At 37.7% G+C, this 21,995-nt stretch overlaps 1 protein-coding gene across 1 annotated transcript in view; it reads right to left on the bottom strand.

Moving 5' to 3' along the window:
• Positions 1–21,995, bottom strand: part of LOC146780101 (copine-7-like) — a 657,204-nt gene that overhangs the window by 275,539 nt on the left and 359,670 nt on the right. The window contains exon 4 of the mRNA XM_085636916.1: positions 1,739–1,813. Coding sequence (XP_085493042.1) covers positions 1,739–1,813 — 75 coding nt within the window. The remainder of the gene's footprint in view (positions 1–1,738; positions 1,814–21,995) is intronic.

The raw sequence follows: 21,995 nt of genomic DNA, 5'->3' as shown, positions 1-21,995 counted from the left end.
AAGTCAACCAGCGCCAAAGTTATTCAAAATAGAATTTTCAGATTTCCTATGGGAACTTGGTCCTAACTATAACTATCTACTGGCGACCGCCAGTAGATAATATATATATATATATATATATATATATATATATTTTTTTTTTTTTCTAACAGCCCCTACGAAAAGAGCAGATGTGGGCACTCCCGGTAACCAGAAATTTGTTAATTCAGTCATAAGGCGATATCCATCCTGATGCGTTTCAGCTGGTCCTAGCCTTTTTCCAAGTCATTTTTTGTTAGATGTTTTCAAATTTAAAGGTACAGTGCACATAGATGTAGAAAAAACAATGTTGTTTGCTAACATGTCCCCCTCTGGAGGCATACTGTCTCTTAAACTGGTATAATACACATTCAAATCCAATTCCTATATTTTTTTACTTCTTTTTGAAGAAAAAGAAATGTATGCACTATTTTCATGATTTTTACAGAAAATGCTATGTTTAAATAAAAACAAGCCACCCTGGCATTATCATTTCATATCTAACATATCCTGGACTGGAAAGCATTTGGGAAGCCTATATATATAAAATCATATATATATATAGAAAACCGTACAAGATGAAAGTAGATTTTTTCAACATTTAGTCAGATTTTAAAGGACCTTCCCTAATGCCTCTAAGGCATTCGGTTTCATTTCATGTGAGCAATAGTTATCCAACACCTAAAACACAGCCTAAAATGCTCACAATCAGCACATTATAAACAGTCCACCCAAATAATTTTTCTAAGAGTCCTTAATCATGATTTCTTCCGGGTCCCAAGATCATTCTCGGTGCACAATTAACCACAGCATGCCATTGTTCCAGAAACCCAATCAGATTGACATCCTCAATAGCACACATTAGACCGATCTCTCATCTCTTTATGCTCACAACATGGCGACTTTGCCATATTGCTGGCAAGGAACAGCCAAACCAATAGCACTTTAATGTGCCACAGAATCACAGACTAACCACCATACATTCCCCGTCCGATTGCATCAAAATCAGCAAACTGAACTGTGAGGCATAAATAAAAATATTATTTATCTGTGTTTCAGAAAATCTACCCAATACCTTTTTTGTTTTCAGACATTCTCTAGAGTCCTCCTTCACTAATGCTTATTTGAGGCAACGCAACGCAACAGTGAGTCAATGTATGTATAATTGTTAGTGGCCTGCGTGTGCAGTGCTATATGACATTGCGTAGCATCAGCATGTAGAGCACGGGTAAGTAAATTAAGGCCCTAATATGAATGGCACTCAGGTGGTGTTTAGGAAGGTTGGGTTCTATTAGAATGAAAGTTATCGAGTGTGAGAAGAACTTTTTTCTGGAGAGACCAGAGACCAAAAATGGGAAAACTTTGCAATATTTACAAAGGGAAAATATTGGAAACTTAACAATAATTCATTGTTAAATAAAAGCTTTCCACATTAATAGCCTAACGTTTTATAAAATCAAAAAAGCAAATGAATCAGCAATTCACTCAATGTTTTAACACACAAATAAAGTGGTTGCACTGAGATTTTTTAAATATATGTGAATAAAATTTAACTGCTAAATCACAGACTATTAAATAGGTTTCAAAATTATGGCCAGGAAATAATCAAGCAATGGATAAAGGGTTCCCATGAAAGAGGGGTTCGGCGCTTTTCAAATGTTCATTCAGTGCTGCTTCTCGAGAGGTTCTGAGTGCATGTGTTGCTTTCAATGTCACATACCGTGAGGGTGGACTTCCCGGCGTACTTGCCATACTTCAGGAACAGGGCTTTGCTGATTTTCTTTTGTGCCACAATCTGAGAATAGAAAATAATAGATATGGTTAACCTTTGAGAAGCAGATCAAGGGCTCTGTGGGGGCGAAGCATACAATTATTGAGTGATCTTTTGAGCACTTGGTCTAGAAAAGGACTGTGTGCTGGAAATATGTTTTATTCTGTGAACGCTATGTTTAACTTAGGTGCTTAGACAATGCAGGCAAAGACTGTAAACACTGTACTATTTCAATTTTCTGATTAGTTAGTGCAGACTTACAGATTGTAACTGCTGCACCATCTGTATCATGTTCAGTTAATGCAGGCACAGACTGTAAACACTAAACTCTCTGAATAATGCCCATAGGGAACGTAGGCAGAAACTGATAGCACTACACTGCTGGTATTACATGATTAACTACTGCAGAAACAAACTGTAGACATTAAGCTCTTTGTATCGTCTGCTTAGTTAATGCAGACACAGGCTACTAATGTTAGATATGCATAGTAAATGCGGGCATATTGTAAACGCTGAGCTCTTTCGATCAAGTGCTTAGTTAATTCAGACACAGGCTGCTAACACTGCACTTCTGCTATCATGCGCTTCATTAATGCAGACACAAAGGGCATGATTACGATGTCAGGCGGACTTACGTCCGCCCCACACAGTTGTGGTCATGGAATCGACTGACCTCCGGTCAAAAGTCCCGACAACGCAATTACATTGCAACCGCATACTCCCATTTCTCTATGGGAGCTGGTGCTGCAGCCATAAACTGGCCGTAGCACAAGCTCCCATAGAGAAATGGGAGTCTGTGTAAATTCCTGCACCGTATGGCAGGCACCGTGGTGCAGGGATTTACAGGGGGACCCCAAACCCCAACCGGCGGCCGGGGGGGCATGGGGGGGGGGAAGCAGGTCCCACTAGCGGGCCCCAAAGGACCTCGCTGAGAGCAAATCCATGTCAGGGAGGCCGACATGGACTTGCTCTTGGAAAGTGCCATCATAATCACGAAGGCGGAAACGCCTTCCTCACGGGATTATGCAGCTCTTCCGACTGGTCAACGGGCTCCTATAACCCGTTGGAAGCCAGCCAGATTGACCACGGGTTTGAATTCCAAACGCAGTGACTGAAATATAGCGGTCGGAAGTCAAACAAGGCATGTTGGTCAGAAAGCCTCCGACCAGTGGTCAGAGACTTTCCAAGCAACATCCTATTTAGCCCCAAAGTGGTAAACACGGAGCTCTTTACATCTTATGCTTAGTTAATGCAGACACAGGCTGCTAGCACTGCACTGCTGGTATCATGTGCTTCATTAATGCAAACACACACTGTACACATGGGGCTTTTTGTATCATGTTCTAAGTTAAGGCAGACACAGGCTGCTAACGCTGCACCACCAGTAGCACATGCTTTATTAATGCAGACAAGGATTGTAAACATGGAACACTTTCAGTCATTTGCTTAGTTAATGCAGAAAATACAGGCTGCTAACACTGCACTGCTGGTATCAGGTGCTTCATTAAGGCAGACACAATCTGTAAACGCTGAACTCTTTATATCATGTGTTTAGTTAAAGCAGATACAGGCTGCAACATTACACTGCTGCTATCACATGCATAGTTACTGCAGACACAAACTGTAAACATGGAGCTCTTTGCATCATGTGCTTAGTTAATGCAGAGACGTGCTGCTAATACTGCACCACTGGTATCATGTGCTTCATTAATGCAGACACAAACTGTAAACATGGAGCTCTTTGCATCATGTGCTTAGTTAATGTAGAGACGGGCTGCTAATACTGCACCACTGGTATCATGTGCTTCATTAATGCCGGCACAAACTGTAAACATGGCACTCTTTGCATCATGTGCTTAGTTAATGCAGACACAGGCTTCTAACACTGGACTGTTGGTATTATGTGCTTCATTAATGCAGACACAGACTGTAAATGCTGAACTCTTTTTATAATGTGCTTAGTTAGTGCAGACACAGGCTGCTAACATTACACTGCTGCTATCACATGCTTAGTTAATGCAGACACAAACTGTAAACATGGAGCTCTTTCTATAATATGGTTAGTGTATGCAGATACGGGCTGCTAACATTACACTGCTGTATCACATGCTTAGTTAATGCCGACACAAACTGTAAACATGTAAACAAGGAGCTCTTTGTATCATGTGCTTAGTTAATGCAGAGACGGGCTGCTAATACTACACCACTGGTATCATGTGCTTCATTCATGCAGACACAAACTGTATACATGGCGCTCTTTGCATCATGTGCTTAGTTAATGCAGACACAGGCTTCTAACACTGGACTGTTGGTTTTATTTGCTTCATTAATGCAGAAACAGACTGTACATGCTGAACTCTTTTTATAATGTGCTTAGTTAGTGCAGACACAGGCTACTAACATTACACTGCTGCTATCACATGCTTAGTTAATGCAGACACAAACTGTAAACATGGAGCTCTTTCTATAATATGGTTAGTGTATGCAGATACGGGCTGCTAACATTACACTGCTGTATCACATGCTTAGTTAATGCCGACACAAACTGTAAACATGTAAACAAGGAGCTCTTTGTATCATGTGCTTAGTTAATGCAGAGACGGGCTGCTAATACTACACCACTGGTATCATGTGCTTCATTCATGCAGACACAAACTGTATACATGGCGCTCTTTGCATCATGTGCTTAGTTAATGCAGACACAGGCTTCTAACACTGGACTGTTGGTTTTATTTGCTTCATTAATGCAGAAACAGACTGTACATGCTGAACTCTTTTTATAATGTGCTTAGTTAGTGCAGACACAGGCTACTAACATTACACTGCTGCTATCACATGCTTAGTTAATGCAGACACAAACTGTAAACATGGAGCTCTTTCTATAATATGGTTAGTGTATGCAGATACGGGCTGCTAACATTACACTGCTGTATCACATGCTTAGTTAATGCCGACACAAACTGTAAACATGTAAACAAGGAGCTCTTTGTATCATGTGCTTATTCAATGCAGATCCTGGCTGCTAACACTGCACCACCCTATCACATGCTTCAGCAATGCAGACACAGATTGTAAACGCTGAACTCTTTCTGTCATGTGCTTAGTTAATTTAGACTTGGATTGCTGATACTGTGCTGCTTGCATAACATGCTTAGACATACACTCTAAACAGGGATTTTTATGATGAGATGGGAGGTTTTTTTATGACGAGGGAGGCGCATTATTTATAACATCCTTTATTCATCACTCTGCAGCACGGTAAATAACTATTGGAACACTAGACTACAACATGAAAATATAATAACAATATAACATTCCTGCACTGTAAGAAGCACACATCACACTAGCCTACACAGATGATAAATTCTAATACATTTCCAAATTTTCATCAACAGTGAAATAGCCAACAGCCAAATCTACATCTGTCTTTGTGGAAGGCTTCAAATCTTGGCAACAAGAAGCACCAGACTGCTAATGTTAGGGTTTTAATTGGTGCCCAGCCAGACCAGGTATGCTATAGATATTGGCAAGACCCTGCCTGCATTTGAAGGTGGCACACATGAACAGTAAATGCCGTTTGCAATTTACAGGTTGACACCATTTCTTTACAAACATGTCCTTCTTTGTTTTTCAAACCAAGATGTGTTCCATCTAAGTGGCTTGTCTTAGTAGCCTTTAGAGATAATGTTTGTGCACTGCTTCAGCCTTACCCATCCCAAAGTACAGCAATGGCCACTAAACGTGTAGGTTGCAGGCTTTGTATTCTAAACTATGCTAATTGCTCATCAAAACCTCCAAAACAAGCAAGACTGCATGGTGTGTTAAACATGCTCTGCTGATATCTGGTTTAGCTGGCAGATCACAAGTTCAAATCCTAGCTAGACTAACGCAGACTTTTATCCTTCTGAAATCATTATATTTGATACCATTACACTTAGTTACAATAACACCTGCCCCTTAAAACACAAAAAGGTACAAAAACTGCAATGTGTTATGCCTAAGAGCAAATTATTATACAATGTTGTACATCTAGTACGGGTGGTTTGCGAAAACGCGGGTAAAAAAAATCACGATTTATCTTGATCGATGACGCGCTTCTCCCGCGGCTCACACTAGTCACCGATTCATTATTTTTGGCGCCACGCACCCACTTACCCGCATTTTTGCAAACCACCCGTACTAGATGTAACTAATGTCAATTTCCTTTCCTTCATTTCATACCTGACCCGGCTACCTTGACGCTGCAATCCCATTCATATTGTAAATATATGCTCACTTCTTACTACTGCATGTCGATTGACATCTTGCCTCTGACTTAACGTATACTCGTAACGTTGGATCCAATTGAGATTATCTATGTTTTTTTTCACTCATGTCTATATAATCTGTTTCCTGCGTTTCATGATCGCGTCATCACTATATTACTTTTGGAACCCAAAATGAATTGTCCTAAAACTGTTGACTCTCTCGACTACCCTGCTCTCATATGACATGCAATTCCTTCTCACTCCCTCCCTAAATGACCGCCTGACTTATAACCCAAAAAATGTTTCGTTATTATGATGCTTTCGTAAATATGCACCTTGTCAACCGGTAACTGTTTTGATTTTGTCCTGCATACGCGCGCTGCCCTGAATTTCGTTATTATGATGCTCTCTTAAATATGCACCTTGTCAACCGGTAACTGTTTTGATTTTGTCCTGCATACGCGCGCTGCCCTGAATTGACATTTTACACTATATTACTTTCTTCAATCTCTGTTGCCATTATGTCTAAATTTGACTGTGCTTAAACTATCATGTTAATGTCAAAATTGTATTGTATGACATGGATTCCTGCAAATGCCAACCTCCCCGCCTAATATAACTATCTACCTTTCTTCTTCACCTTCAAAACGATTAAATATCCGAATCACATCCCCTATTCTTTCCATACTACTTAACTATTTTTTGCAAATCCGTTCCAATATACTCCTTTTAACCTCCACCTAACCTCCCTCTATCCCCCCACCCATATACTCTTCCTTTTAATCACACCTAAACTTCCTGTAACAACCTTTGCTAATTCCTCGCACCTCAACTCTGTTCCCTTTCCTCTTTCTTTCCCCTCTCCCGTCCCTTACTTCTTTTTACTTACCCTTTTCTTCTGTTCCCACCGAACACATCCTTGTATATCCTGTACACATGACTTAACCAACTCTGTGTAATTAACCCTTGCTGTAACACTGCCTATGTACAGCCCTGAGGAAGCCCTAGGCCTGATGGCCAGTTAGGGGGCGAAACACGTGTTGGCTGTGCCATCTCTTTTCTTTTCTAGCAGACGAATAAAAGCACAAATATTTTACCATCATCATCTGATCTACTTGCATCAATTGGATATTTTATCCTAATCAACTTAAAACTTATACTCTTGCCCGGATACACCTACAAAATCCTACTATATATGTATGCATGTATATATGTATGAATGTATGTATGTATGTATGTATATATATATATATATATATATATATATATATACATATATATATATATAGATATATAAAACATATTTAATTTTCAGAAAAACACACATTCACTGGATGATGTCATCAGTGATGTCATCAGTGATGTCATTTGAGATGTCATCAGTGATGTCATGAGTGATGTCACTGACCATGTCATGAGTGATGTAATATGTGACGTCATCAGCAGTGCATTGCGGGCGCGCGAGTTATAGTTAGCTTAACTAACTATAACGGGGAAATTTCATTGGTTTTTTACGAGTGAAATGTCCAGCTAACTATAACGTGTGTGAAACCTATGGTTTTTTCACTGAATTTGCAAGGTTTTTTAAATGCTAATTCCTAACTATAACGTGTGTGAAACCTATGGTTTTTTCACTGAATTTGCAAGGTTTTTTAAATGCTAATTCCTAACTATAACATGTGTGAAACCTATGGTTTTTTCAGTGAATTTGCAAGGTTTTTTAAATGCTAATTTCTAACTATAACGTGTTTGAAACCCATGGTTTTTTCAGTGAATTTGTATGGTTTTTTAAATGCTAATTCTTAGCTATAACATATGTGATTCCCATATTTTTTTTTATTGATTTTTTATGATTTTTTTATTATAAATTCTTATATTAAATGTGTTTTTTTTTTTAAAAAAAACAAGTTTTTTTTAAACTTTTTATTCTCTTAAAACACTATGTTTTTTTTCTAAAAAATCTGCAATATTTCAAGTTTTCTCTTTTTTTTTTTTACCAAACAGGTAAGATATATTAGTATAACTTTGAAAATATTTTTTTTTTTTTTTTTTTTTTTTTTAGTGCGCGTACGGTAAGCGTACGGTTTACGCAATGTCCGTAATTTATCTACTCTGTTTGCGTATAGTTACGCAATTTGCGTAGCCGCGCGTACTGCTCGTGGGGCGCGTAGGCGTGTACGCTACACGCGCACGTTACGCGGAAGTGTTGGGGAGTGACTGTTATGCGCATGCGCGTGAGCTCGTGTCTTTTTTACGCGCATGCGTACTTTTGCCGTAAGCGCACCGTAAGCGTAACGTACGCGCACGGTGGGTCATGTGATCATGAAACACAACTTTTGATTGGTTGAAACTACTTTCAGTTCTAGAACTCTCCTACACCACACCCATTCCCCTCATTTCTGCTTGTGATCCCTTAGGAGAAGGAGCTGGGTTGTCTTTGTGATACGATGGCAGAACAGCAGAGCTCTTCTGAGAGTGAGGCTAGCAGCACTACCTTGAGGCAGAGAAGGAGGAAACAAAAGACCTCTTTCATATGGGAGTATTTTACTTTTCCAGAGGACAAGAAAAAGGTAAATGCACCCTTAGTGACTTGTAAGCTGTGTGGCCGTGTACTTTCAAGAGGGAATCCCAACAAGAAGTATTCCTTCGGGAATCACACCATGTTGAGACACCTTAAAGATGTCCACAGAAGGACACATGCTCGACATACTGAAGGTAACCCTTCAGTAAGTCAACCAAGCACATCCACAGCAGCTCAGCCTGGTCCATCATCTGCAGGGCCGAGTCCATCTTCGGCAGGTCAGGTGAGCCCTTCATCTGTGGTGGGAGCATCTCCTTTTTCTACTCCTCTGGAAACAAACCATCGGTTTGTGAGGGTTGAAATACGGTGCGCCACTTGTCATGATCTAATTTGTCATAGGGAGACCAGTGTTTCCCTAGTGAACAATAAAATAGATCAGCACATTTGTCGTACCGACTAATATTCCCATTCTTTCTTTCCTCTGTCCCTGCATGAACACAACGGCTCTTGTAAGAGCCAACCTTACCTTTCAACTATTTTTTATATATGTTTTTAAAACTTTTTTTGATTTTTTTTTTACCGTACGCGTAAAAAACACTAAAAATCAATTATCACATTACAAGGTCCTTGAGAGACTACAATGAAAAACTGAAAATGTGATTGTGGAGAAGTGGAAAAAAGGGACCATGACATTTTTGACTTACCATACCCACTCAAAAAAATATTTATTAATTTAAATTTAATTTTAATTGCTTTAAATATGGTTCTAGTTTTCGAAAATTTTCTATCTCAATCTGAAAAAAAAGAAAAAAGTATTAATATTTAATAAAACATTTTATAATACAGTACACATATTTACATTTTTTTCAAAAAAATGTTTTGCCTTTTTTTTGCTGTTTTCAGAATATATTGCATTTCACTATAAATTGTGAAAGCAATTGCATTCATCATTTAACAGCGGGCAAAAAAAAAAATTAACAATCTCAAAGATTGTTTTAAAAAAGCCCACAATCTCTTTTTGCATAAACATAACTTTATAGAAATGCATAATATTCTTAAAAAATATCATCTAATATCAATACTTATTTCTTTAAAATACCGTCTGACATTTTTGTTTCAGAAGTATAATCACAAAAATATATGTCAAATAACTCCACAATACATCTGGTTCCATTTCCTTTAGGCCAAATAGTAATTTTAAAATTCTTTTTTGATTAAATTTCCAATGGTAATCCAATAAAAATCTAAAGTTTAAATTGTACAGATCTCACCGATTGTCTGTAACATTTTGGTTTCCGAAAGATTAATTAATAATTAAATAAGTCCACAATAGAATTTTTACCTTTCCGCATCGCCAAATAGTAATTTTAAAAATCTTTTTTGAATAAATTTCCAATGGCAATCCAATAACATTCCAAAATTTAAATTGTGCAGATGTTACCGATTTTGTCTAAATTTTTGGTTTTCCAAAGTTTCATTAAAAATTGAAAAAGTCCACATTACAATTGGTTACCTTTCCATTAGGCCAAATGATAATTTGTAAAATCATTTTTTTTGAAAATTCCAATGGTAATCCAATAAAATGGTAAAATTGTTTTGTACAGATGTTGCCAAATCTCTCTAAAATTTAGGTTTCAGGAAGATTAGATAGGAATTTGCTAAATCAAAAGGCAAACGTTGCTTAGAAATCAATTGGGAATCATTACACAGTGTCCAGCCTTTTTCACATTTAAGATAAACTGTGTAATGTCCAGAAGTTACAGTAGGTCCTTCATGGAAAATTATTGCAACTGTTACAAAAGTTTTTCCTGAAATTGATAATTGCTGTCCTGTAAACTTCTTTATTAAAGTATCTAATTTTGAACCATCAGCTTTACAGCGTTGCATCATTAAAATTACATATTGTCCGTATTCCTTTAAAATTAACGTTGAAAACATATCAGATTGACACTCACTGCATTCCATGCTATGATTAGCATCTTTAACTAATTTAGCAAAAGTGACTGTTTTACTTTCTGGCAATGTTAAATAAATAAACCTTTCAGAATCAACATTAGAGCCACATATATTGTAACAGTTTTCACAACTATGTTCCCATTTATAAGAGAGACCAAATACATTTTCAATGGGAACCCCTTCTTCTTCCAGTACCTGAAGAAAAAACATCAAGAATTCCTGTGCGTCTTGCTGTACATTTTGAGAAAACTGTGTTCATCCTGAACATACATCTAAAAGTTTTCTAATTTCAGTAGCACTTTCTATTTGAGTTTTATCATTACTCAGCTTTTGAAAAAGGAGACTCAACTCAGAACAGAATCTTTTTCCCTGATTTACTATTATCTGCTCTTGCACACTTTCCAGATAAAATGCAACATTCAGCACTACATTAGCGTAGCAGTTGACACCAGAGCTATTTTCAAAATGACATCCTACAACCTGTTCTTCATTTTCCTTTTTCTTTTTGCTTGCAATTACATCACTCCTCTTTTTTTTCCTCCTCTCTACATCTTCATTACAGATATTCTCATTTCTCCTTTTACGAGAAACTACACGTTTCTCCAACACAGGATACTGACCTAAATGAGGAGCATAGCTTCTTCTTAATCTATTATACTCCTTTACACAATTTGTATCAGCACTAACTTTTGAGTCATCAAAGTCTATCATGAATAAACCTGATAATGTTTTCACTCGTGACAAAGCAACATATGCCATACCTTCTTTGAACACAGTTGAACCAATGTTCACAAATGCACAATCTACAGTCAATCCTTGAGACTTGTGAATAGTTACAGCATATGCTAGAGAAAACGGAAACTGCTTCCTACGTACATATAAGTCTTTCACAAGCATGAAACGAACTGAACAACGACAAATGTCTTTAACTTCTTCTATCTAATCAAATTTTATTTTTAAACATTCAATTCCATCTTTTTTCTGATAATTAATAAAACCCACAACTCTTCCCATAGCTCCATTAACTAAACCTTTTTCAACATCCAAATTTCTCCTTAAAAATACTCTACAGTTCATGCAAACATATAGATTTTTTTCTAATCCAGCTGTTTTGGAAATGTTCTTCTCTAGTGAATCCAATTTATTTTTCAGTGTGCCTGTTAATGTGATAGTAATTCTTCCATCCTCAATTTTGTCCACTGCTTCCAATTTCCTGATATCTTCCTTTTCCAATTTCAAAAGCTCCTCATTGAATATTGAGCATTCACGTAGAGTTGGCATTAAGCAGATGACACTTTTCTTTTCTGCAATGTTCTTGTATATCTTCTCTGCAACTATTTCTTCCTTTGGAAATAAATTATGTAGCAACCGACTCTGTAATGCTTTTGTGCCTGCTTCAGTGAGTAGTCCAATCCTGATATCTTTCAGAATACTTCCATATTCTTCATCGTTTGCTTGCCTCATATTAGTAGTAAGTTCCTTGTACTCAAAGAAGGACCAAATATTTGCATTACCAATGCTTCCCAATGACTTCTTTGTGTCTTCATGTGTCACAGTATTAAACACTGGTTGTCCTTTAACTGGAGTAAGCTGTAGAAGATCCCCAAAAACTATGACATGTTTTCCACCAAATAACACGTCATAGTCTGTCCTTAGAATTTGCTGCATTCTTAAATGCACAAAGGCAAGCATTAAGTTTGATACCATGCTCACCTCATCAATAATGAGAACTTGCATCTTCTTCAATACTCTTGAAACTTCCAAGCATGCTTCTCCAGTTAGCTTGTTGTATTGTATTTTGTTCTCATGCTCCACTGGTAACATTAGCAAACGATGTAAGGTGATTCCTTTTATGTTATAGGCTGCTAACCCAGTTGGAGCAGTAACCACACAAGACAAAGTAGAATCCGTTTTTTGCTGTAGGTAGCTTCTGATGACTTTTATTAAGAAACTTTTTCCAGTTCCAGCTTGTCCACTTACATACATCCTGATTGGATGAAATGATGTGCATGAGCACTCTTTTTTTTCATGTTGAAATCCGTGATCAATTTTGCTTCTGATCTCTTCATAAATTTGTTGCTGCTCTTCATTCAGTTGTCTTTCCAAATTTTGTAAGTCTAGAAATTCTTCTTGAGCTTGATTCATAGCCGTTTCCACTTCATGAATGGCTATTGATGCTTCATTTTCAACGATTGGTTGTCCTAGTGGATCTTGACTGAGTGCTGCTGAACTTTGGCTGTCCTGAGAACTGTCTCTAGCTACTTCTGCTGCAATTGTAGTTTCCTGTTCAATTTCTTCATTTAACATTTGCAGATAAGTTGAGAATGTACTGCATTGTATGCTGTCTTTGCAAGCATTAAAAGAATCTTCATAGCTTTGAAATTCTCCCAGTAGTTCATCCTCTGTACGCCATGGTTTAAACAGCTGTAAAAGAGCCAAGTAGTAAAATTCCTTTTTGTCAGTAGTGTCGCAACTCAGCTTCCTGTGATTTATCAAACTTCCTTTTGTTTGCTTCACCAAACATCCTTCCTCACCAATGACTTTATATGTTCCATTGTTGATGTCTTCTGCGGCTTTCCGTGAATAAATGTAGTTCTGCAGCACTTCATAGAGACACATGTTCTCCAGATGATGACTTCTCTTGGGATAATATGTGTCCAACATGTTTGATTTCAAAATATCTGTACTTTCTGGGTCATTCTCGGCCAAATATTCAATTTCTCCAACAGATTTCAGTACCCGATTTCTCATTGCTGCAAGGCCTAAACTTGCCCAAATTATTCTTCTTGATTTCGAGTAGAGACTTGCAGAAGATAACCTATCTGAACATTCGTAGGATCCAATTTCTCGATGCGATAACATCTTTAAACTGAAACTGTACAGCTTCTTACTGACAGTCTTCTCGTGAGAAATCTCTTCCCACATTTCTTTCAATTCAGTTTTTTCTGATTTAGTAATGTAAGACGTTACATATCGAGCAACAGCAATGGAATTGTCAGCTACATACTGTATATCCATGTTAGCATTCCACATGGATAAAATGACTGGGTTGTAGTCATTTATATTTTTTGATTCTTCTTTTCTTTTAAGGTTGTAGGTATTCTTAGGTGATTTTCTTGTGATAGTATGTCTCACAGATGACATAAAACTGTTTACTCTTCCATTTGAAAGAACAGGTCTAGGAAATCCAAATCGACATTTAGTGTAGTATTTATCTTTGCTCTTGTATTTCCGTCGACAGTATTTTCCACAACGATGACTTTGGAAACGTAAAACTTGCTCCTTTAACTTTTTCTCTTCTGTGCTTTTTGGTATAGCACATGTTGCATATTCTTCAATGTAAGATAACACTGCTTCATCAGCATCTGTTCCAAACTTTGGGGCATCCTTGATCCACAACAGCATATGAATATGAGGAGCACCTCTTGCCTGGTACTCTTTTCTCCAAAAGAAATCCACTACTTCTCCTAGAGGTGTTTTTTTTTTATTGCAGATGAAGGACATCATAGCCTCAAATCTATGATTGAAATATCTGCAAACATTAACCGGATCCAATGAGCACAGTTCTCCTGCTGTCTTGTATTCGATGTTTTTAATGTTTGAATTTGCCTCTCATAGAAAATCCAGTAAATCATCCCAAGCGTACTCAGCACAGCTTAGGGTAAGGAACCATGTTGGTGTTCCTAAATTCCGTAACATGCATTTTAATTCACCATGGCGTCGGTACCAATATTCATTTGTCCCACGCTGACAAGCCATCAGATTGATCAGTTGTGTTTCCAAATGATCATCTCGGTGCTGCACTTTCTCCATAAAATCCTTAGCAGACACATTTTGTAAATGTACTCCACTTTTTAAAATGTGATTTACTGCATAAGACAGTGCAGACAAGTCGCTTTCAAATAAAAGATGGAACAAATAAGGAATACTTTGTCGAAATCTGGGATCTTCAGCATATAGTCTTGTAGTCCGATACTCAGAAGCTGGAATCTGTTCTGGACGTTCATCGTATCGTCCTCCTTTTCCTTTAGGAAACAGCTGGGGAAAACATCGAGCTTCCAAGCTCTCCTCCCATACACTCACGGGAGTTCCTTTTGCTTTCTTCATCTGAAACGGATCAATATTGTCTCCCATAACTTCTTTTGAATGAAGAGGATGTATGCTAAAATGTTCATAAATTTCTTCTTCCTTTGACTTGTCCACTTTTTCAATTTGTCCAGTTGGTGTTTCTGTGTCTTCTTGTAAATCTTCTTCTTATTCTTCTTCTATATAAATTGATTCATACCATTTGTTATTCCTTTTCAAATACAAATTTGCTCTTTGTACTTTCCGTACATCTACCAGCTCCTGCCAAATCTTCTTATTCTTTGTAGGTACACCATTAACCAGAATAACTAATGGTTCAGTTTCCAAAGTATCTGCATCAATAGTTTCCATATTTTTTTTCAAATCCAAGGGCAAATACACCACTCTACCTTTTAAACCTCTCAGTAAATCTGAAGGAGGTAATTTACCAGTTTTGGGCTCCATACGTACTATGGTCTGGAACGGATGAACACATTGAATAAGTATAGACTCATAAGTATTTAATTCAGAAAGTTCGGCAGGAATAACATCCAATTCTAAATTATTATGTACAGCTCTGGTCGGCATTCTATTTTCTTCTAATTTGTTGTAACAGTATTTACAAATACGCTGAACTTCACCCAATTCAAAACAATTTTCAAGAAATATATATGTGGCAAAATCCTTCCACTTATAATTATCTTCATTTTCACTTTTTCTATAGAGATCAACATACCTGGTTTGTTTTCTATAATGAGTTCTGCGGCAACAAATACAAGTAATATTTGGTCTTTCATTAGAGATTTTTTCAAATTTTGTTATGTGATCATTAAATGTCTTACTTACAAATGGTTCTACATTCTCTTCCACTTCTTCCTCATTTACTGTGTCCTTTTCTGCACTGTTTTGTTCAGGACCAAAGTAACAAAACTGAATTTCATCAACAACCTTCTCTACATCTGATACTGACCCACGGAACAGAGCCCTATTCAATTCATCTAACTTTAGTGCTGGACTTTTAGCAAAATACAACCGTCTCACAAACTTTCTCATTTCAGTATGATGAACAGCCAGCATCCTAAAATGATGGAAAACACTATTACACACTTTTCTAGATAGACAAGCCAGAGAATGACCCTGCAAACCAGTATTCTCTCTCACTCTGCATGGATCTAGACTTTGAAGCACCTTAATCTTCTGTTTTACACTTTTTTTACTATATTCTCTTAGAAACTCACGAAATGTATCAATAGATTCCTGACGCACAGTGCAAATACTACTACAATTCCAAGTGTACACTGGGGCTTTAGGACGTCTCCCCATAGCCTCATCCGCCATCACTTGTACCTCATCTCTTGGAACCATTATCTCCTTCTCCATTATGCAACCATTTTTCACTTCGTAAGCACGACCTCTGGTGTCAACTGCATGCAGCAAACTATTACTTTGAAAATAGCTCTCTTCATTAAAAAAAGGTTCACTACTTGAACTATGCATCACTTTTCCTAAAAACACTTTACAAAAGTTTGTTCTGTTCACTACTCTTTTCCTTTTGCTTTGTGATTTCAGTACATTAACCATTTTATCTAATGTACGCATCCTATTCAAAATTAAAATGAATAGTTTTCTTTTTAATTCTAATGCCTTTGCTGCAATGGCTTCAATTTCTTTTTTTCTCTTGTAAAATTTTGCCTTTTGCTTATATTTCTTCACATCCTTTATCAAATTGGAGATAACTCTTCTCTGAAACATTTTTCTACGTATCTCTTTAAACGCTGTTTTTCTGTTTAAGTTAATCTTTATAGTTACAGAAGGTATATTTGCATTAACTAAATTCTCAATTTTTTCCTGTCCTTTTCTATTGAAAACATTCTTTCCAGTACAGACATTTTGTACATTTTTCCTTTTTTTGAATATGTTCTTTAAAAAATCTTTTGTCTGCTTACCAGAAGATTTTTTCTTTTTCCCAACATGAGCATCTCCAACTAACTTAGGTCCTCCAGTTGTCTTCAAATATAGGTTTTTTTTGTGGTCTTTCTTTAGTCTGGATTTTGTAGGCATCTTAAATTTTGTTCACTGCTCTTCAGCAATACCTGAAAAAAACAAAAAAAAAATCCTTTATTTTATTTAAATATATTACTACATTTTTTATGTTCTTTAGAAATCTTAAAATACTATAAACCCCTTTCCTATAAATGAAAATCACAATAACACCTTCACAAATTAAATATCTAAAAATAATTCCTGTGTGCACACAAAGTCATGCTTTGAAATTAGACAGAAAACGAAATTTCTTTGCCAATTGCAAAGCATACTTTCTACTCTTTTTTTTGGCAAGTGATAAGTACTTTTACAGACTGACACATTTTGAATCCACTTTTCAGATTCTTAAAAAAGCACATGTCCAAACTGCTTTTTCAGACCAGCACCATGTGTAACCTGGGTGACTGACTACACTCCAGCAAGGGCAACCAGCCTTAGTGATGCTGAATGTATTTGCATTACTGACTGAAACCTCAAACCCCACTCGGTTGTGAATACTATGCATGATTCCAGAGGATAAGCAGCTGGGTGTGTGCTAAGAGTCTGCTTCTACACAAAAAAAATGGCTCACCCTTTCCATCTAATGCAAATGTGAAATCTCCAGAGCAATACGCAATAAATCACTGCCTGTAATTCCTCTTTGCACACAGAGTCATGTTTTCATATTAGTCACAAAACGAAATTTCTTTGCCAATTTGAAAGCACACTTACTTTTCTTTTTTTTGGCAAGTGATAAACACTTTTACAGACTGACACATCTTGAATCCACTTTTCAGATTCTGAAAACAGCACATGTCCAAACTGCTTTTTCAGACCAGCACCATGTGTAACCTGGGTGACTGCCTACACTCCAGCAAGGGCAACCAGCCTTACTGATGCTGTATGTATTTGCATTACTGACTGAAACCTCAAACCCCACTCGGTTGTGAATACTGTGCATGATTCCAGAGGATAAGCAGCTGGGTGTGTGCTAAGAGTCTGCTTCTACACAAAAAAAATGGCTCCCCCTTTCCATCCAATGCAACTGTGAAATCACCAGAGCAATACGCAATAAATCTCTGCCTGTAATTCCTCTTTGCACACAGAGTCATGTTTTCACATTAGTCACAAAACGAAATTTCTTTGCCAATTTGAAAGCACACTTACTAGTCTTTTTTTTGGCAAGTGATAAGTACTTTTACAGACTGACACATTTTGAATCCACTTTTCAGATTCTTAAAAAAGCACATGTCCAAACTGCTTTTTCAGACCAGCACCATGTGTAACCTGGGTGACTCACTACACTCCAGCAAGGGCAACCAGCCTTAGTGATGCTGAATGTATTTGCATTACTGACTGAAACCTCAAACCCCACTCGGTTGTGAATACTGTGCATGATTCCACAGGATAAGCAACTGGTTGTGTGGTAAGAGTCTGCTTCTGCACAAAAAAATGGCTCCCCCTTTCCATCTAATGCAACTGTGAAATCACCAGAGCAATACGCAATAAATCTCTGCCTGTAATTCCTCTTTGCACACAGAGTCATGTTTTCATATTAGTCACAAAACGAAATTTCTTTGCCAATTTGAAAGCACACTTACTACTCTTTTTTTTGGCAAGTGATAAACACTTTTACAGACTGACACATTTTGAATCCACTTTTTAGATTCTTAAAAAAGCACATGTCCAAACTGCTTTTTCAGACCAGCACCATGTGTAACCTGGGTGACTGACTACACTCCAGCAAGGGCAACCAGCCTTAGTGATGCTGAATGTATTTGCATTACTGACTGAAACCTCAAACCCCACTCGGTTGTGAATACTATGCATGATTCCAGAGGATAAGCAGCTGGGTGTGTGCTAAGAGTCTGCTTCTACACAAAAAAAATGGCTCACCCTTTCCATCTAATGCACATGTGAAATCTCCAGAGCAATACGCAAGAAATATCTGCCTGTAATTCCTATTTGCACACAGAGTCATGTTTTCACATTAGTCACAAAACGAAATTTCTTTGCCAATTTGAAAGCACACTTACTTTTCTTTTTTTTGGCAAGTGATACACACTTTTACAGACTGACACATTTTGAATCCACTTTTCAGATTCTTAAAAAAGCACATGTCCAAACTGCTTTTTCAGACCAGCACCATGTGTAACCTGGGTGACTGACTACACTCCAGCAAGGGCAACCAGCCTTAGTGATGCTGAATGTATTTGCATTACTGACTGAAACCTCAAACCCCACTCGGTTGTGAATACTGTGCATGATTCCACAGGATAAGCAGCTGGGTGTGTGCTAAGAGTCTGCTTCTGCACAAAAAAATGGCTCCCCCTTTCCATCTAATGCAACTGTGAAATCACCAGAGCAATACGCAATAAATCTCTGCCTGTAATTCCTCTTTGCACACAGAGTCATGTTTTCACATTAGTCACAAAACGAAATTTCTTTGCCAATTTGAAAGCACACTTACTAGTCTTTTTTTTGGCAAGTGATAAGTACTTTTACAGACTGACACATTTTGAATCCACTTTTCAGATTCTTAAAAAAGCACATGTCCAAACTGCTTTTTCAGACCAGCACCATATGTAACCTGGGTGACTCACTACACTCCAGCAAGGGCAACCAGCCTTAGTGATGCTGAATGTATTTGCATTACTGACTGAAACCTCAAACCCCACTCGGTTGTGAGTACTGTGCATGATTCCACAGGATAAGCAGCTGGGTGTGTGCTAAGAGTCTGCTTCTGCACAAAAAAATGGCTCCCCCTTTCCATCTAATGCAACTGTGAAATCACCAGAGCAATACGCAATAAATCTCTGCCTGTAATTCCTCTTTGCACACAGAGTCATGTTTTCATATTAGTCACAAAACGAAATTTCTTTGCCAATTTGAAAGCACACTTACTACTCTTTTTTTTGGCAAGTGATAAACACTTTTACAGACTGACACATTTTGAATCCACTTTTTAGATTCTTAAAAAAGCACATGTCCAAACTGCTTTTTCAGACCAGCACCATGTGTAACCTGGGTGACTCACTACACTCCAGCAAGGGCAACCAGCCTTACTGATGCTGTATGTATTTGCATTACTGACTGAAACCTCAAACCCCACTCGGTTGTGAATACTGTGCATGATTCCAGAGGATAAGCAGCTGGGTGTGTGCTAAGAGTCTGCTTCTACACAAAAAAAATGGCTCACCCTTTCCATCTAATGCAACTGTGAAATCACCAGAGCAATACGCAATAAATCTCTGCCTGTAATTCCTCTTTGCACACAGAGTCATGTTTTCACATTAGTCACAAAACGAAATTTCTTTGCCAATTTGAAAGCACACTGACTTTTCTTTTTTTTGGCAAGTGATAAACACTTTTACAGACTGACACATCTTGAATCCACTTTTCAGATTCTGAAAACAGCACATGTCCAAACTGCTTTTTCAAACCAGCACCATTTGTAACCTGGGTGACTGCCTACACTCCAGCAAGGGCAACCAGCCTTACTGATGCTGTATGTATTTGCATTACTGAGTGCAACCTCAAACCCTTAAAGTATTCCTTATTTTTACCAGTACACCTTAATTTATCGTGAAAACATAGTCCATATTATTTTACATGTTCCTCACATTTAAATTTCTCCCAAAACAGAAAATGATAAACACAACTTCAACAAAAGGAATTCCATTTCTATTATTCATTTCTTAATTTACCATATACATCCCCTCTCAAACTCTAAACTCACCTTTAAAATTAGTTAGTTGTGAAAGAAATGTGGCACTCAAACAGCAGATTATCAGAGCCAGGATCTCTGTTCTTTACACCTCTCTCCTCTCAGCAGAACCAGATAATGGCAAACTTTCCCTCTCTTTTTCCACACATATACATGTTAATTTCAAATCTCAGTGCTTCCCCCTTTTTTTCAAATGTAATCACACATTTATATTGGTTGAAAACCAACCCTTTTCCAAAAGTACCCTTCCCCCAACTTGACTTCTGCCTAGTACCCTTCCCCCAACTTGACTTCTGCCTGCTACCATAGCAACAGCTCATGGAACACTGCTGTGTGGAGTTAGGTCAGAAGTTCACCAAACAATGTTTCAATTCCACAGAGCAAGAGTGCTTGACTTTTCAAACCTAACAGCAAATCCATAGTACTGTTCTTTGGTAACACATTTTTCTGTACCAATACAAAACATGCTTCTATTAATTTACACATACAGCCTAGTTTTTATTCTAGAATGGTATGAAACAGCCAATCAGTTCTTTTTTTTTAAAAAAAATATGTATGCCTCCATTTCCAAACTGTCTTTCATTTCTTTTTACCATTCTACTGAATTTCACCTCCTGAGTGCATCCAGTTCTCCTTTGAAGATGTTCACAGTGTGGATTGTAGGGCACAGCTATGTCTTCTGGAGTGAAAAGTATGCAGAGAAAACAGATATGGTGAGAGACCTTGCTTTGCCAAATGTAGACATTAAATGGATTGGTCAGAGAGGGTTAAAGTGGCACCAATTGATGCCATTGGTGAAATCCTTCATGCAAATCCAACACCCTGACCTCATAATAGTGCACTGTGGTGGCAATGACCTAGGCACTTTGACTGGGGTAGGTCTGGAAATGCTTATGAAGGACACCTTTGCACAACTGTTTTCACTTTTCCCTAAAACTGCCTTTGTCTTTTCTAACATATGCCAAAGGCAAAAATGGAACTGGTCCAATCATTTTTGTCCGCAGATTGACAAAGCAAGAAAGCACGTCAACAAATCTGTTTCTGCTTTCCTCAGAGACTATGGTATGGGTTCCATTTACCACAACAACTTGCGTTACGACATGCAAGACATTTATAGAGGAGATGGTGTGCACTTCAATGATGAAGGGAACAGAGTCTTCCTCTTGAACCTTAGACTCTGCATCGGTACTTACTTGTAGGTACCACTAAAAAATCAAATCACTTCATAAACACAACGGCTCTTTTTAGAGCCCCCTAATATCTAAACTCTTATATCTGAATTTCATTTCTTTTTTTTTCTTTTTTTTTCTACCGTACGCGTACGTTGAGCTTACCGTACGCGTACCCCGCGATTTTTTTTAAAATCAATAAATGTTTTCTTTGTACTTTTCTGTCCTTCTTTGACCCCTTTACAAATGTTAGGGGGTCTGTAACTCTCTCCCTTGCCCCCTTTTCAAGATATCACCCTTTTTTTCTGAGTGAAACACACGAAATGGCGGCCGCCGCTTCCTGGTTTCGACCGATTCGAATGTTTACTAAGATCTAACAGCCAATCAGAATCGCGCTCGCGCACGCCACCGTACGCGTACGGTAAGCGCACCGTAAGCGCACCGTAAGCTGGCTCAGATATATAGATTGATTTAAAGGCTATTTTCTCTGAATCTACTG

This window comes from Triturus cristatus, chromosome 12, assembly GCF_964204655.1.
Source record: "Triturus cristatus chromosome 12, aTriCri1.1, whole genome shotgun sequence".
Classification (NCBI taxonomy): domain Eukaryota; kingdom Metazoa; phylum Chordata; class Amphibia; order Caudata; family Salamandridae; genus Triturus; species Triturus cristatus.
The sequence above is the reverse complement of the archived record's forward strand: the minus strand, read 5'-3'. Positions and strand labels throughout refer to the sequence as shown.